Below are 18,154 nucleotides of genomic sequence, written 5' to 3'. Positions count from 1 at the left end.
AGCACTGCCTAAAAGAGCTCCAGAGATGGGCACGAGCTGCGGCTATCAGCATGGACGCCAGAGACGGGCATGAGATGCTAAGGCTGCTGCTGCAGCCACCAAGAAGCCTGTGTGCGAGCACAGGTCACTGTCCACACCGCCCCTCCTGGGAGCCTGTGCAGCCCACCACTGCCAGGGTCCCATGATCCAGGGACAACTTCACTGTGAGAACACACGGCGCGCCTCAAGCTGTTGCAATGTCACACCAGCCTCTGCCGCTGCAGGCTCACCCTGCATCCATACCCCTCCCTCCCCCTGGCCTGAGTAGGCCAGAGCCCCCTAATCAGCTGCTCCTTTAACCCCGTCTTGTCTGAGTGAAGAACAGATGCCCTCAGGCGACCTACATGCAGAGGTGGGGCCAAATCCAAAGCTGAACGCCAGGAGCTGTGCGAACAAAGAAGAGAAAGGGAAATCTCTCCCAGCAGGCTCAGGAGCAGCAGACTAAATCTCCACAATCAACTAGATGTACCCTGCATCTGTGGAATACCTGAATAGACAACGAATCATCCCAAATTGAGGCAATGGACTTTGGGAGCAACTATAGACTTGGGGTTTGCTTTCTGCATCTAATTTGTTTCTGGTTTTATGTTTATCTTAGTTTAGTATTTAGAGCTTATTATCATTGGTAGATTTGTTTATTGATTTGGTTGCTCTCTTCCTTTTCTTTTAATATAATATCCATATATTTTTTTTTCCTTTTTCTCTTTTTGTGAGTGTCTCTGTGTATGCTTCTTTGTGTGATTTGTCTGTATACCATTGCTTTTACCATTTGTCCTAGGGTTCTGTCTGTCTGTTTTATTGTTTTGTTTTGTTTTGTACAGTTTTTAGCACTTATTATCATTGGTGGATTTGTTTTTTAGTTTGGTTGCTCTTTTCTTTATTTATTTTTAATTACATTTTTATTTTTAATAATATTTTTTATTTTTTATTTTAATAACTTTATTATTTTTTTCTTTCTGTCTTTCTTTTTTTTTCTCCCTTTTCTTCTGAGATGAGTGACTGACAGAGTCTTGGTGCTCCGGCCAGGTGTGAGGCCTTAGTCTCTGAGGTGGGAGAGCTGAGTTCAGGACCTTGGTCCACCAGAGAACTCCCAGCCCCATGTAATATCAAATGGCAAAAGCTCTCCCAGAGATCTCCATCTCAACGTTAAGACCCAGCTCCACTCAACGACAAGCGAGCTACCGTGCTGGACACGCTATGCCAAACAACAAGCAAGACAGGAACACAACCCCACCCATTAGCAGAAAGGCTGCATAAAATCATAAAAAGTTCACAGACACCACAAAACATGCCACCAGACGCAGTCCTGCCCACCAGAAAGACAAGATCGAGCCTCATCCACCAGAACACAGGCACCAGTTCCCTCCACCAGGAAACCTACACAACCCACTGAACCAACCTTACCCACTGGGGACAGACACCAAAAACAACAGCAACTACGAGCCTGCAGCCTGCAAAAAGGAGACCCCAAACACAGTAAGTGAAGCAGAAAGAGAAGACAGAGAAATACACAGTAGATGAAGGAGAAGGTAAAAACCCACCAGACCAAACAAATGAAGAGGAAGTAGGCAGTCTACCTGAAAAAGAATTCAGAGTAATGATAGTAAAGATGATCCAAAATCTTGGAAATAGAATGGAGAAAATACAAGAAACGTTCAACAAGGACCTCAAAGAACTAAACAGCAAACAAACAATGATGAACAACACAATAGATGAAATTACAAATTCTCTAGAAGGAATCAATAGCAGAATAACTGAGGCAGAAGAACAGACAAGTAACCTGGAAGATAAAACAGTGGAAGTAACTACTGCAGAGCAGAATAAAGAAAAAAGAATGAAAAGAATTGAGGATAGTCTCAGAGACCTCTGGGAACATTAAACACACCAACATTTGGTTATAGGGGTCCCAGAAGAAGAAGAGAAAAAAAAAAAAGGGACTGAGAAAATATTTGAAGAGCTTATAGTTGAAAACTTCCCTAATATGGGAAAGGAAATAGTCATCAAGTCCAGGGAGCACAGAGGGTCCCATACAGGATAAATCCAAGGAGAAACACGCCAAGACACATATTAATCAAACTATCAAAAATTAAATACAAAGGAAAAATATTAAAAGCAGCAAGGGAAAAGCAACAAATAACATACAAGGGAATCCCCCTAAGGTCAACAGCTGATCTTTCAGCGGAAACTCTACAAGCCAGAAGGGAGTGGCAGGACATATTGAAACTGATGAAAGGGAAAAACCTACAACCAAGATTACTCAACCCAGCAAGGATCTCATTCAGCATCGACGGAGAAATTAAAACCTTTACAGACAAGTAAAAGCTAAGAGAATTCAGCCCCACCAAACCAGCTTTACAACAAACGCTAAAAGAACTACTCTAGGCCGGAAACACGAGAGAAGGAAAAGACCTACAATAACAAACCCAAAACAATTAAGAAAACGGTAATAGGAAGATACATATTGATAATTACCTTAAATGTAAATGGATTAAATGCTCCCACCAAAAGACATAGATTGGTGAATGGATACAAAAACAAGACCTGTATATATGCTGTCTACGAGAGACCCACTTCAGATCTAGGGACACATACAGACTGAAAGTGAAGGGATGGAAAAAGATATTCCATGCAAATGGAAATCAAAAGAAAGCTGGAGTAGCAATTCTCGTATCAGACAAAATAGACTTTAAAATAAAGACTATTACAAGAGACAAAGGAGGACACTACATAATGATCTAAATGTCCATCAACAGATGAATGGATAAAGAAGATGTGGCACATATATACAATGGAATATTACTCAGCCATAGAAAGAAACGAAATTGAGTTATTTGTAGCGAGTTGGATGGACCTAGAGTCTGTCATACAGAGTGAAGTAAGTCAGAAAGAGAAAGACAAATACTGTATGCTAACGCATATATATGGAATCTAAAAAAAAAAAAAGGTACTGATGAACCTAGTTGCAGGGCAACTAGATTGACATAGAGAATGGACTTGATGATATGGGGTGGGAGGGTGAAGCTGGGGCGAAGTGAGAGTAACATCGACATATATACACTACCAAATGTAAAATAGTTGGCTGGTGGGAAAAAGCAGCATAGCACAGGGGAGATTGGCTCGGTGCTTTGTGATGACCTAGAGGGGTGGAATAGGGAGGATGGGAGGGAGGCTCAAGAGGGAGGGGATATGGGGACATGTGTATGCATATGGCTGATTCAATTTTTTGTGCAACAGAAACTCACACAGTATTGTGAAGCAATTATACTCCATAAAAAATAAAAAATCTTATTCAGTTTCTGCCCAAGAAACCAGTACCCTGTGTAAAAACATTGTGTGTCAACAGTTTACTTTGATGCAGAGCAAAGAACGGGGCACTGGTGTGATTCTTCACAAATCTTAGCTTGGCCACCAAGCAATATTACCCACCATCCTGAGAAATTTCTTACTTTCCCACCATGTCAAACCTTTGGAAATAATGCTGCAAGTCAACAAACAAATTTTTAGAATTAGACATAGAGAGCAATGAGATATAATTGAGAAGCTGGTACTTCACCTTTTTGGTCAAATGAATTCTGACAGGGTGCCAAGATAATCCAATGGAGAAAGAATAGTCTTTCAACATATGGTGCTAGGACAACTGGACTGCCATCAGCAAGAGAATGAAAGTAGACTCCTTCCTCACACCATATACAAAAATCAACTCTAAGGATCATAAACCTAATTGTAAGAGCTAAAACCATAAGACTCTTAAAAGAAAACAAACCTGCAAATTCCTTCATGATCTTGGATTAGGCAATAATTTCTTAGGGATGACACCAAAACCACAAGTAAGAAAAGAAAAAAATAAATTGGACTTCATCAAAATTAAGACTTTTTATGCTTTAACAGACACCATCAAGAAAATGTAAGGACAACCCACCAAATGGGAGAAATATTTGCAAATCATATATCTAAAGGACTTGTATCTAGACTGTATAAAGAATTCTTATAACTCAATAATTTAAAAAAATGAATAACCCAATTTAAAAATGGGCAGCTCTTTCCCAGCTGTTACCATGGAGGGTGCAGAAGAGAAGAAAAAGAAGGTTCGTGCTGTGCCAGAAAACTTTAAGAAAAAAGTGAAAGAATTTTGCAGAGCTTAAGATCAAGTGCCTGAGAAAGAAGTCTGCCCAAAAGATGCTTCAAAAGGCAGGGAGGAAGCTTATCTATGAAAAAGCTAAGCACCATCAGAAGGAATACAGGCAGATGTACAGAACCGAAATTCGAATGGCTAGGATGGCAAGAAAAGCCAGCAACTTCTATGTACCCACAGAACCCAAATTGGCATTTGTCATCAGGATCAGAGGTGTCAATGGTGTAAGCCCAAAGGTTCAAAGAGTGTTGCAGCTTCTTAGCCTCCGTCAGATCTTCAGTGGTACCTTTGTGAAGCTCAATGGCACCTTTGTGAATTCTCAGCATGTTAATTAACATGCTGAGAATTGTGGAACCATACACTGCATGGGGGTACCCAAACCTGAAGTCAGTAAATGAACTCATCTGCAAGCGTGGTTATGGCAAAGTCAACAAGAAGCGAAGTGCCCTGACAGATAATGCATTGGTTGCTCCGTCTCTTGGCAAATATGGCATCATCTGCAGGAAGGATCTGATTCATGAGATCTATACCATTGGAAAACATTTCAAAGAATCAGACAACTTGCTGTGGCCCTTTAAATTGTCTTCTCCACAAAGCAGAATGAAGAAAAAGACCACCCATTTTGTAGAAGGTGAAGATGCTGGCAACAGGGAAGACTAGATCAACAGGCTTATTAGAAGGATGAACTAAGGTATCTACCATGATTATTTTTGTAATCTGGTCAGTTAATAAACAGTGACTGCTTTCAAACTGGAAAAAAAATAAATGAATAAAAATGGGCAAAAGATCTGAACAGACCTTTCTCCAAAAAATGACTAATAATCTCATGAAAAAGTGCTCAGTGACATTATCCATCAGGGAAACGCCAATCAAAACCACAGTGAGATGGCACTTCACATCCTGTCAAAAAGTAGATAATCACAAGTGTTGTGGAGGATATGGAGAAAATGGAACCCACATGCATTGCAGGTGGCAATGTAAAATGTTGCATCTGCTGTGGGAAACACTCTGGCAGTTCTTCAAAAGGTTAAATGTAGAGTTACCATAGGACACAGCAATTCTAATCCTAAGAATATACCTGAGAGAAATAAAAACATATGTCCACATAGAAACCTGTACACAGATGTTTATAGCAGCATTATTCATAATAGCCAAAAAATGCAAACAACCCAAATGTCCATCAGCTGATGACTGGATAAATAAAATGTGGTATATCCATGTAATGTAATGTTATTTGACAATGAAAAGGAATGAACTTTTCCTATATAGCACTGATACATGTTATAAACTGGAGAAACCTTGAAAACATTATGTTAAGTGAAAAGAGCTAGTCACAGAAGGCCACATATTATATCATTTCATTTAAATGAAATATCCAGAATGGGCAAATCTATAAAGATAGGAAATATATTAGAGATTGACAGGGGAATTCCCTGGTGGTCCAGTGGTTGGGACTCTGCGCTTTCACTGCTGGGGCCCGGGTTTGATCCCTGGCCGGGGAACTAAGATCCCGCAGACCACACTAAGATCCCGCAGGCATGACCAAAAAGAAAAAAAAAAAAAGATTAGTGATTGACTCGGGGTGGGAGGTGGGGGGGAAATGGGAAGTGACTACTAGTGGGTGTGAAATTTCTTTTTGGGTTGATGAAAATGAAAAGTTGATTGTGATGATGGTTGCACAACTCTGTGCATACACTAAAGCCCATTGAACTGTATACTTTAAATGAGTGAATGATATTTCTATAAAGCTGTTAAAAAAGAAAAATAAATTCTTAGGAATAAATTTAGCCAAGGCAACAAAAGACTTGTATATTGAAAACTACAAAACATTGCTGAGAGATGTAAATGAACAGAAAGACATCCTGTGTTCATGGATTGGAAGAGTTAACATTGTTAAGTGACATTGCTATCTAAAGCAATCTACAGATTCAATGCAATCCCTATTAAAATTTCAGTGGTGTGTATTGCATTGTATTGTTTGTTTTGTTTTGCTTCTTGAAGAAATAGAAAAATCCAACCTAAAATGTATATGGAATCTCAGGGGACCCCCAAATAGCCAAATAGATACTGAAAAAGAGGAACAAAGTTGGAGAACTCATGCTTCTTGATTTCAAAACCAACTACAAAGTTCTAGTAAGAAAACTGGTTATCCACATGCAAAAGAACGAAACTGGACTCTGATCTTACATCATATACAAAAATTAACTCAAGGATCAAAGAGCTAAACTTAAGCACTAAAACTACAGAAATCTTAGGAAAAAACATGGGAAATCTTCAAGACATTTGATTTGGTAATGATCTTGGATATGACACCAAAGTCACAGGCAACAAAAGAAAACATAAGTAAGTTGGACTTTATCAAAATTAAAGACTTTTTGTGCCTCAAGGGAGAGTGAATAAAACACCATAAAATATTTGCAAATTATATATCTGATAAGGGATTAATATCCAGAATATGTAAAGAACTCCTAAAACTCAACAACAGCAAAAACCCAATTAAAAAATGGGCAAAAGATTTGAATAGACATTTCTCTAAAGAAAATATACAAATGGCCAATAAGCACATGAGAAGATACTCAACATCACCAGTCACTAGGGAAATGCAAATCAAAACCACGAGATACCACTTTAAACCCATTAGGATGACTACCATAAAAAATGGAAAATGACCAGTGTTGATGAGGATATGGAGGAACTGGTGGTGCATGCATTGCTCGTGGAAATGTAAGATGGTGGAGATGCTCTGGAAAACAGTTTGTGGTTCCTCAGAAAGTTAAACATAGAATTACTGTATGATCCAGCAATGCCAATTCTGAGCATACACCCCAAAGAACTGAAAACAGGGACTCAAATAAATACTTGTATACCAATGTTCATAGCAGCATTGTTCACAAATAAGCCAAAGGGTGGAAACAACCCAACTCATCTGTCTACCCACAGATGAGTGGATAAACAAAAGGTGGAATATACACACAATGGAATGTTATTCAGCCATAAAAAGAAATGAAGTTCTTACGAATGCTGCATGGATGAACCTTGAAAACACCATGCTAAATGAAATAAGCCTGAAACAAAAGTACAAATATTGTATGATTCTACTTATCTGAAACACCTAGAATAGGCAAATTCATAGAGACAGAAAGTAGAATAGTGGTTACCAGGAGCTTTGGGGGCATGTGGAGTGAGTAGTTATTGTTTAATGGGTACAGAATTTCTGTTTGGGATGATAGAAAAAAAAGATCTGGATATAGATAGTGGTGATGATTTAAAAAGAAAAAAAGATAGTGGTGATGGTTACACAACACTGTGAATGTACTTAATGACACCAAATTGTAAAATTAAAAAGGGTTAAAATGGTAAATTTTATTGTATGTATATTTTACCACAAAGCAGGGCAGGGTGGGGGGGGTGGAAGGGGGACATCATTGCCATCCTGACAGTTCTTGTTACTGTCTTTTTCTAAATTAAAAAAAAAGTTTCCCTAATAATCCTATTTCTTGGGACTTCACTGGTGGTCCAGTGATTAAGAATCTGCCTTCCAATGCAGGAGACACAGGTTCAATCCCTGATCCGGGAACTAAGATCCCACATGCCGCAGGGCAACTAAGCCCACGCACCACAACTACTGAGCCCGTGTGCCACAACAAGAGAGAGAAGCCCGAGCGCCGCAACAAAGAGCCCACACACCACAACGAAAGATTCTGCATGCCACAAGGAAGATCCCACGTGCTGCAACTAAGACCCGAAGCAGCCAAAATTTTTTAATTAATTAATTAATTAATTTTAAAAAATAATAATCCTATTTCTCTACATCCTTCCTTTTTTAAAGGTTAGTGTTTGTGTAAAAGACAATTTGCATAAAGAAGTTTAATATTCACTATTAACCATGTTATAAATTTTAGAGGAGTTAAAATTTTTGCTTCAATAAGGGACATTGAAAAAAAATTTTTTAAACTTTATGTTGGTTAATATTCAACTGGCCAGTATTGCAATACCTAGTTTGTACCTTATTTAAGTGATCTTGGACAAGTTACTTGAACTCTTCAATCTTCAGTTCCCCGCCTGTGAGTAGGTAGAATACTTCCCTCACAGGATTTCTATAAAAATTCAGTTATATCAGAGTTTTTTGTGGAATTTGACAGGCTAATCCTGAAGTTTCTAGAAAAGTAAAGGACCAAGACTAGCCAAGACACACTTGAAGAAGAACAAGAAAATGGATCTTGCCCTATCAAATATCAAGAATTATTTTAAAGCTCTAGGAATGAGATAATGGAGACACAGGGGTTACAAACTGAACAATGAAATAAAATAGAAGTTCCAAAAACAGAGCCAGATGTATATATATAAACTTATGACAAGGCTGCCATTGCTTATCAGTGAGGAAATTCATGGTTACAGGGACTACTGTCTATCTCCATGGGAAAAGAAAGAAAGAAATATTGCCCTATTTCACACCAAACACAAAAATCAATTCCAATGGATAAAGAAGATGTGATGTGTATATATATATATATATATGTATGTATATATACAATGGAATACTACTCAGCCATAAAAAAGAATGAAATTATGTGATGTACTGTTTTGAAAATGATGATTTATTCACTGAAGCAACAGCTTCAGGATCTCTATTTGCAATAATTTACAAATACTTTCTAATTAAGATATTTCACTTAAAAAATGAAATTTTGCCATTTTCAACAACATGGATGGACTTGGACTTGTAGGGTATTATGCTTAATGAAATAAGTCAGACAGAGAAAGACAAATACTGTATGTGATCACTTACATGTGGAATCTTAAAAAACACAATAAACTAGTGAATATAACAAAAAAGAAACAGACTCACAGACAAAGAGAACAAACTAGTGGTTACCAGAAGGGAGAGGGAAGTGGAAAGGGGCAAGATAGGGGTAGGGGATTAAGAGATACAGACTACTATGTATAAAATAAATAAGCTACAAGGATATATTGTACAATTCAGGGAATATAGCCAATATTTTATGATAACTATAAATGGAATGTAACCTTTAAAAATTGTGAATCACTGTGTTGTACACTTGAAACATATAATATTGTAAATCAACTATATCTCAATTTTTTAAAAAAATCAATTCCAGGTAGACTAGAGACTTAAATGTGAAAGGCCAAACTATGAAATTTTTAGAAGACAATACAGGCCATATGTTCATAAACTTGATTGCACAGAAATGGCACAAAAAGCATAAAGCATATAAGGGAAAGTTCGGTAAATTGGACTAAGCTAAAATTAAGAATGCCTGTTCACCAAAAGACAATGTAAAGAAAATGAAAAGAGAAGCTACTAGTTGCAACACATAGTTGAGGTAGTGTCTTGGTCCATTCAGGCTGTGTAACAAAATACCACAGACTGGGTGGCTTATAAAAAATAGAAATTTATTTCTCACAGTTCTTGAGTCTGAAAAGTCCAAGACTAAGGTCCCTGTAGACTCAGTGTCTGGTAGGAGTCTACTTCCTAGTCCTAGACAGCCATTGTTTCCCTGTATCCTCACATGATGTAAAGGACAGGGGCTCTCTCTGACCTCTTTTTAATCCCGTTCATGAGGGTTCCACCCTCATGACCTAATCACCTCCCAAAGGCCCCACCTCCGATCACCATCACACTGGGGATTAGGTTTCAACCTCTGAATTTTGAAGGGACACAAACATTCAGTCTATAGCAGGTAGTACCTAAAATATGCAAAGAATTCCTACAAATCTATAATGAAAAGATACAGATCCCAATAGAAAAGGGTTGGCAAAAGATCTGAACTAGCTCTTCGCAGAAGAAGAAATATAAATAGCCATAGCCAAATGAAAATGTGCTCAACCTCATTCGTAATCAGGGAAAAACAAAATTAAAACCACAACGAGATACCATTTCACACCTACCAGACTGGCAAAAGTTAAAAGGAGAATGGCTACATCTGGGGACGGAGGAGGACGCTTCCAGGGGGAGCACACAGGGGATTTCAAAGGTAAAGCTGAACACAGGTGTTCGCTCTACTATAGTTCTTTACACATAACATGTATTTTATGAATACTCTTTGAAGCTACTCAGTATTTAAGCAGAACAATTAAATGAGACGATGACTCAGTAAAATAACACAGCACAGTGGCTGGCATATGCTAGGTGCCCATTCTTCTAATTCTTGTTTCACTGTAAATATTTGAGAACAAATTTGAACAAAACTAAATAGCGGCTTTCTCGCAACTCCAGTACTTGTTGGTAGATTGAAGAAGACTACAGGATCAGATTCCAGATCTATTCAAAGACAGGAACAAACAAGCCTTCCCACTCCCGGTCCCCCATCTTACAATCTCGTTATTTGTTCCAATTTTACTGAAAATAAACATCTAAAAGTGTTTCATCCTTTCTCCCATCTCTTTAGATCTCTTTGTGACTAGAAAATAGTCCTTTTGTGAAATCATTATGAGAGAAGCCACAGCCCAGTGGTGGAATAAATGAAAATCGAGGCACAGTGGGTGCCCGCAAGCCAGTGCACTGTCTCAACCTGGCCCTCCACATCGCTACACGGTACGTAACAGGCAGGAAAGGAGAAAAGCTAAAGGCTTGCGCCATGCCTGCTCTTGGATTATACTGCGGCTCACATGTTTTAAATCCCTAAATCATTTTGAAAATATCTGTCATGCAAAAGAGCCCCAGACCAAAGAGAGCTGCAGGTAATAGCAACATTTTAGTAATAAAGCCTCTGACATTGGTCTTCTCCCCACAGTTTTGCTTTTCTCCTTCTGTAACCTTGAAGCAGCTTGGAAAAACAAACGAACAAACAAACAACATAAACAAGGTTTCATTATTTCATCCAAACAGACTTCAGACAAATGGCATCCAGGTATGACATAGAGACCAGCAATAGGATTTCTAAGTTAATGAAAATCAGGAGGAACAAAAAAACCAAGCCAGGCCAGGACTGTGTTTTCACTGGCGGTCTGGAAGAGGGGGTGAGTGAACCAGCGAGAGGAAGAAAGGAAGGGGAGCTGGCCAGACGTCAGCTGGGTGAGGGAAGCAGATGACAACCAAGACGGTTCGTCCCTTCGCTTCATCCCTGAGAGCCTAGTGCATGCCAGGCTTTGTGCTCGGAAACTTCAGCACAGTCCTGCCTCGTGGAGAACACAGCTTAGCGGGAGAAAGAGAGGAGAAATGAGTAATAAACGGCGTAAGAGGAGAAGCAGGGGCTGCCGTGGGAGCACACGGCCCCAGGCTTGCAGGCTGCGCCTTTCCAGGGGAATCAACACTAACCTTGGGCTCTAAAGAGGAGCACGAGTTAGCCTGACACAGTGGGGTGGGGGCCCGGTGAGAAGCAAGGGGAGAAAGCCCCAAGCTGGGGGGGCTGCGGGTGTGGAGACTTCGGAAGCAAGCAGAGTATCCAGAAGGCTCACTGAATAGATTAGAGGGCCTGGAGCAAAGAATACAAGAAGGGCAGAGCTAGGTTCACGCTCTCCCTGGGGTAAGGCCCACTGGACAAGCCCAGGAAATGTACAGCCTTAGCCCTTAAGAGCAGATGGCATGATCCATACACCTCACCTCTACGGCACTCTGGCAACAATAACACACTTGGCTGCAGGTAAGATGCAGGTCGGGAGGTCTGGCTGGGACATGACAGTGACTCAGGGAATGCAGTTGGACCATACACACTGAAACCACAATTACAAGACTGGTTGAAAATTTCTGCAAGAAAAAAACATTTGCAGTGTGGACCTTCCCATACACACACTCAGGTCTACGACTCCTGGAAACTCCCCTGCTGTATTTCAAGAGAAGCCTCCAAGCATTCAAAGTCTATGTTGGGAAACGGGTAAGAGTTTGACAGCCTGCCTGTTGGTATTGAGAACACCTCTGCCGAATTGAAGAAACTGGACTTTTTTCATTTCGAGATCTGCTCACACACAGCCTTAGGGGCATTTGTAAGGTGAGACTGAAGAGGACTAGGAAGTGGGGCGATGTCTGCCCATCACATGCTTAGTCCTAAACTATCCCACCCCCCCATCCCCGCTCCCCACCAGCTCTTCTGGTACCGCAGCTGCTGCAGGCTCTCTTAGCCAGAGACCTGTCAGGAGTCAATTGAGCTGTATCCATCCAGGTAGTGCGATACATTTGTTTCAACTATAATTACTCCTCCTGGCAGAGAGACGCATCCTGGTGTGAGACAGAGCAGGCCAGCGCCACCCAGGTGCATGGACCAGGCAGCAGGCAGAGTGCAGTGAGGTAGCTCTGCCATCTGGTGCGTAGAAGAAAGGGCCTGAGGCTCACACCTCCACCCACAGCCTCTAAAGTCCAGACTTCCCATAGCAAACCAAGTGCTAACGCCTCCATTCAATTCTATTCAGCCCCTCCAGTCCCATGCGTCCATTTTTTGACTCCTCATCCTCTTCCAATTAGCCCTTGACATTCATTTTGACCTGATCTCACCAGGATAAAAATGCTGGGTTGTTAGGGCCAGGGGTTGAGAGTGGAAAGCAGAGAAAATTAATTGTGTGATTTGTCTCAAGGTCTCTACAAGCCCTGGTGACAGCCTTACCTCTTCTATCCAGACGTGGTCCTGATGGAGATAATAATGGATTATTTTCCTAAAAATAATTATTGTTATGGTTAAAGCTAAATTGCTCTCTCTTTTTGTCATCTTAGAAAACAAATGATATGTTCCAAACGCCGGTGTGACTGTTTCTTCTACCCCTTTTTGCCACCAGTGCCTTGCATGTAGCAGGCATTTATAAAAAATGTTTATTGATGCTATATGACGGATAATTAGCACCAGAGCCTGCTGGTTTGGAAAAGGAACTTTCAGGAAACCGAAGATCTAGAAGCACAGAAATGGACAAACCCACATAGGGCACACCTCAACACGTGACTGCTCAAAGGAGCCCACCCTATCGAATCAAACATCAACATGATTCACGTCACAAGGACCCTTTCAACGTGGGGACCTATTCCTCCCCAGGATCCCCTTGTGGAAAAAAACACGTATTTACCTTACAGATTTTGTTGGAGATTCTGTCCTCTCTCTGGGAAGATATTTGGAGACATCACTCAGCAGGAGAGACTTGGAGGGACCAGATGGCTGGTAAATGAGAGGCTATTCTCAATCCAGGGCCAACAGGAAAGCAGAAAACCAGAGCTCAAATTTAGATTGAAACCTGGTACCCAACAGTATAAAGTTAGAAACTCCCTTGGACCATCTGGCACTTTTAAATAAATACCTGTCTGTCCAATCCTAGAATGGAAAGGAAACTCAAAGTCTAGCTTTCTTCCCAGAGACAGCCTCCGTATTACCGGTAGGGTCTAGCAGCCGCAGGAGTTGCTTAAGATGGAGTAGCTGACTGAGGCTACGTCAACGACTGCCAGTCTGAAGGATCTTAGAGTTCTTTGGAATCTTTCTGATTCCACACGTCTTTCATGCTTCTCTTCTCTCCACCTAATTCTTTTTTTCATTATCCTACCTGAAGCTAGAACACACACACACAGACACAGACACACACACACACACACACAAACACACACACACACACACACACACACACACACTGTGCAACCCTATCTAAATGTTTTAATACATTATTGTCCTTCTGCCAATCCACTCATAATGGTCTTTCCTCCTCATTGACACTTGCCACTTTCCATCATGTCTCTCTCCCCTTCTTGACAATGACCCCTAAAAACCAGCATTTCACCTTCCTGTGTGAAGTCACCATCCCTGAGTATTATGAAATATGGGGTCTCCCGGCCAAATCAATGTATATCTCAGACCCTCCACCCCCATCTCCAACCACCACATGGCGTTAAGATCTCTCCCACATGTTAACCATGAGCTAACACTACCTTGACCTTTTACCTGGACTAGAAATGGCCCAACCTGATCAATTTCTTCAATTGAATCTTCAGCCGTTGGAAAAAGAAGTGAAGAAAGAGTCTGGATCAGGAGGACTGACAGTAAAGACCACAGGAAACGGGAGACAAATAGGACCTCCCTTACTTGTTTCCCCCTTCTCTCCTATTGTTAAAGAGTAAATGAGATAAAGTGCAAATGCACTCAGTATACACAGTTAAACTCAATACAAATGTAATTTAACACTGCTATTAATTTTTTTAATCACAAAAAAATCCCTTCATTAGCATGGAGCTAATGTCATGGATGGTTCCCTCAAATAAGCTCCACCTCCATGACACAATGCTTTAGTCTCAGTCTTAGTCATCTTCAGCTCCACCCCCTCCCTTGCCCTCCACATTGTTGGCACAGTTTCCATTCACTCTTTTTTCAGAAAATCCTTCAACTCAGTCTCTTCATCTGCTCTCTTTTGCCCTGAACTCAGCCCAGCTTCTTGTCATCTTGACACTAAAGTATGACTCCCTCTCACTCTAGGATCTGCCCACTCTGTGTCATTTCAGGTCCTCCAAGAAACAGATGTCAAAACAGAATTAGACATGCAAGATAATTGACTGGAGAGAGGGCCAGTGGGGAGTTGCATGTGAAGGATAAAGAGGGAGGGAGTGGCGGAGGAGGGAGAGCCTTTGGACCACTGTGCAGGTCTGACACCTGTGAGAGGTGGAAGGAAGACGGGGTAGCAAGAACCTCTGACCACAGTGCAGCCCTGAGAAAATCTCAGTTGACCAATGGGTAGCCTCCAAGCAAAGGTCCCCATTAGCAGAACCCCACATGGGACAGAAATGAGGCTTTAGTACCCTCTCCGTGCTCAGTCACTGACAGAAGTCAGCTGAAGAGAAGCGTGACCTCAGCATAAATAGCAAAGCGAGAAAGAGAGTCTTCTCAATAAAGGTACTGGGTCAGTTGGATATACATAAGGAAAAAAATGAAAGTTCCTCTGACACCATTCACAAAAATTAATTCTGGGTGGATTTTAGACCTAAATGTGAATGAAAAAAAAAAACCAAAAATGTGAAAGACAAAAAAAATTTAAGCTTTTAAAAAATAATACAAGAGAATGCATTTATGACCAAGAAAGGAAACATACAAACTATATAGGAAAAGGATTAATTTGAATACATTAAAATTAAGAACCTTTATTTATCAACATTAAGAACTTCTGTTTTGGAAGGCAGAAGAGAATGAAAAGACAAACCAGAGCAGGAGAAGGTAGCTTTAACACGTGTAACTGATAAGGGGCTCATAACCAGACTATAAATAAAACTACTAAAGTCAATGAAAATTTTAAAAAAGCAACAGAGAGGGCTTCCCTGGTGGCACAGTGGTTAAGAATCTGCCTGCCAATGCAGGGGACACGGGTTCGAGCTCTGGTCTGGGAAGATCCCACATGCCGCGGAGCGACTAAGCCCGTGAGCCACAACTACTGAGCCTGCGCGTCTGGAGCCTGTGCTCCGCAACAAGAGAGGCCGCGACAGTGAGAGGCCCGCGCACTGCGATGAAGAGTGGCCCCCGCTCTCTGCAACTGGAGGAAGCCCCCGCACAGAAACGAAGACCCAACACAGCCAAAAATAAATATAAATAAATAAATAAATTTATAAAAAAAAAAAAAAAAAAGCAACAGAGAACCCAGTAGAAAAAAATGGCCAAAGACTTGAACAGGTGTTACAAAAGAGGATATCCCAATAGCCAATAAATTTATGAACAGATTCCTAATATCATTAATCACAAGGGGAATATACATTAAAACCACAATGAGATATCACTAAACACTCACCTGAACACTTAAAACTAAAAAGACTAATAACGCCAAGTGCAGGAGAGATTGTGGAACAACAGAAGTTCCCAGGTGTTACTGGGAAGGGTGTATAAAATGGTTCAGTCACTTTGGAAAACTGTTTGCAATAGAGACTACTAAGCTCACCCTGTGACCCAAAAATTCCACTTGTCGGTCTGGAAGTACCTAGAAGTGGCATTACATATGCATAAAATGCACACCAAAAGACATGTACAAGAATGATCATGGCAGCATCATTATCATGAGGCAAATGTCCACCATGAGTAAAATGGATAAATAAATTGTGGTCTATTCATTCCACGGCATACCATAGTGAAAATTAATAGATCAGAGCTACTCCTGACAATATGGATGAATTGCTCAAATACAATGCAGAGTGAAACCTACTCCAGGATTATACAAATTCAAAAACAAGTGAAACTAAAATTTGGTGTTTAGGGATTCATACTTAGGTGGTAAAACTACTGAAAGAAAAAAAAAAAGCAAAGACACGATAACCATCAAAGTCAAGATGGTGGTTACCTTCAGGGAGGTTGGGGGGGTGGTAATAGGAAGAGGTATGCATGAGGTTTTGCAGTGCTAGCAATGCTCTACTTTTGACCTGAGTATTTGCTGTATAATAACTTTTAAAACCTTATTATTATCTTTCATGCATTTTTCTTAATTGTGTTATATTTCATAGCTTTAAAAAATGTTTCTTTTACAGTAAAAAATAAGAAAATTTTGCAAAAGAGGAGCAATATAGATAGGCCTAGCTCCTGCCCCTGAAAGCGTAAACCTGATTATCTGGCAGGGACTGTGTGAAAACCCTAACAAAGCGTAAGAAGTAGAAGACCAATCACAAAGAAGTTAATTTCATGAGATGACAAAGCATTGTTCCCCCCCACCCCTTTTTTAATAAAAGAAGTAGAAAACAGAAGGTGTTATTAACAGAAACATCCATGGAAGCAAAACTGCATAGAAGACCAACTGTCTGCCTAGCGCCCCAACTATATAGAGAGAGTCGAGGTGATTCTGCCTCTCCTCCTATCAGATAAGGGATCCCTCTCTTCACCTGGCTGGCGGTTTGAAATGCAAGGAAGGACAACACCGTGACTCGTACAAGCAAAAAGTGACTGATGGCTCATTTTCCCAAGGTACTTTTGGAGCCACCTTGCAAAGGGTACTTTCAGTACTCTGATAATTAATGGATAAGCTTGCAGGCACTTTTTCATTCAAAGACATTTATTTCTTAATTAAAATGACATGCAAATGTTAACATTTATTAATTACTTGACTAGTTCACAGCAGTGTAATTAACTGACTTTAAAAGCTGAAAATGATACTTCCATTTTTCAGAAATTGCAGCATTGGGTTGAAATGAAAATGTGAAGTAAGAAAAGTTGTTCTTGGGCCTTCCTCAGCTCCTTTCACAGTCTCCCCCCACCCCCCACATCTCACCCCTGTGACCGTTTACAAAGTGGGCCATAATGATTAGGATGTCTGATTCCCAAAGCCAGTTTGTAGCCACTGTGCTATTCCAGATTACCAGATAGAATACACAGTAAAGCAGAGAGGCACCATTACAAAGCTAAGAGCAAGTGATACAAAAAGACAGAAGAACCTAGCTATAGGCATGGCAGTTTCTCCCTTCATGATTCCAGGAAAGAAAGTGAATGCCCCATGACTGCAGGCAACGAACTGGAAGAATTGAATGAAGGAGCACTTTGTGACAACATCAACATACTGTGCCTGCTGTAAGGTACATCCACTCTTCCTATCAGTCTCAGCTGAGTCCCTGTAAAACACCACCAGCAGCCAATGAGGTACGCATCTGGGGCAGGAGGGGCCTTAGAGCCAACCACCTGGAGTTGGGGGTCAGTTATTCTGCCTACTTACGGTCAGCTGTAGGGAACAAGCAGATGTGGAGTATGGCCAGGAACATGGATGAATGGAAATGTTCATTAGGCCCCTTAGCCACAGTGCTGGGTCTACAAGTCCATTCAAGGGCAAAGGAAAGGTCTAGGACTGTAAAAAAAAAAAAAAAAAAGAAACTATATATATACATACATATACACACACACACACACACACACACACACACACATATCTCACTCAAAACTATGAAAAGAACACTGGAAGACCACAATCAATAAATATTTAATTAAATGCCTAAAAAGTGTAATATTATGTCAACTTCATTTATTAAATTAATATTCATAAAAATTTCATTACACTTAAAAACGATCTATAGGTTAGGCTTTCTTTCTTCACAAGAATTCTAAGTAT

The 18,154-nt window shown here is 40.5% G+C and overlaps 1 protein-coding gene and 1 pseudogene across 7 annotated transcripts in view; one reads left to right on the top strand and one right to left on the bottom strand.

Annotated features, from left to right (window-relative positions):
• Positions 1-18,154, bottom strand: part of CNIH3 (cornichon family AMPA receptor auxiliary protein 3) — a 271,670-nt gene that overhangs the window by 142,399 nt on the left and 111,117 nt on the right. For all 6 annotated transcript variants that reach the window (XM_082349981.1, XM_082349983.1, XM_082349976.1 and 3 more), the window contains one exon: positions 17,765-17,893. In XM_082349981.1, coding sequence (XP_082206107.1) covers positions 17,765-17,830 — 66 coding nt within the window. In that variant the 5' untranslated portion in view covers positions 17,831-17,893. The remainder of the gene's footprint in view (positions 1-17,764; positions 17,894-18,154) is intronic.
• On the top strand, positions 217-5,688 carry LOC309633938 (large ribosomal subunit protein uL30 pseudogene; annotated as a pseudogene). Its single transcript has one exon. The product of its transcript is annotated as a large ribosomal subunit protein uL30 pseudogene (transcript).

The sequence above is a fragment of the Balaenoptera borealis genome (assembly GCF_965194805.1).
Source record: "Balaenoptera borealis genome assembly, chromosome: 1".
In the NCBI taxonomy this organism is placed as follows: Eukaryota; Metazoa; Chordata; class Mammalia; order Artiodactyla; family Balaenopteridae; genus Balaenoptera; species Balaenoptera borealis.
This window is presented reverse-complemented; position numbering and strand designations above follow the sequence as displayed.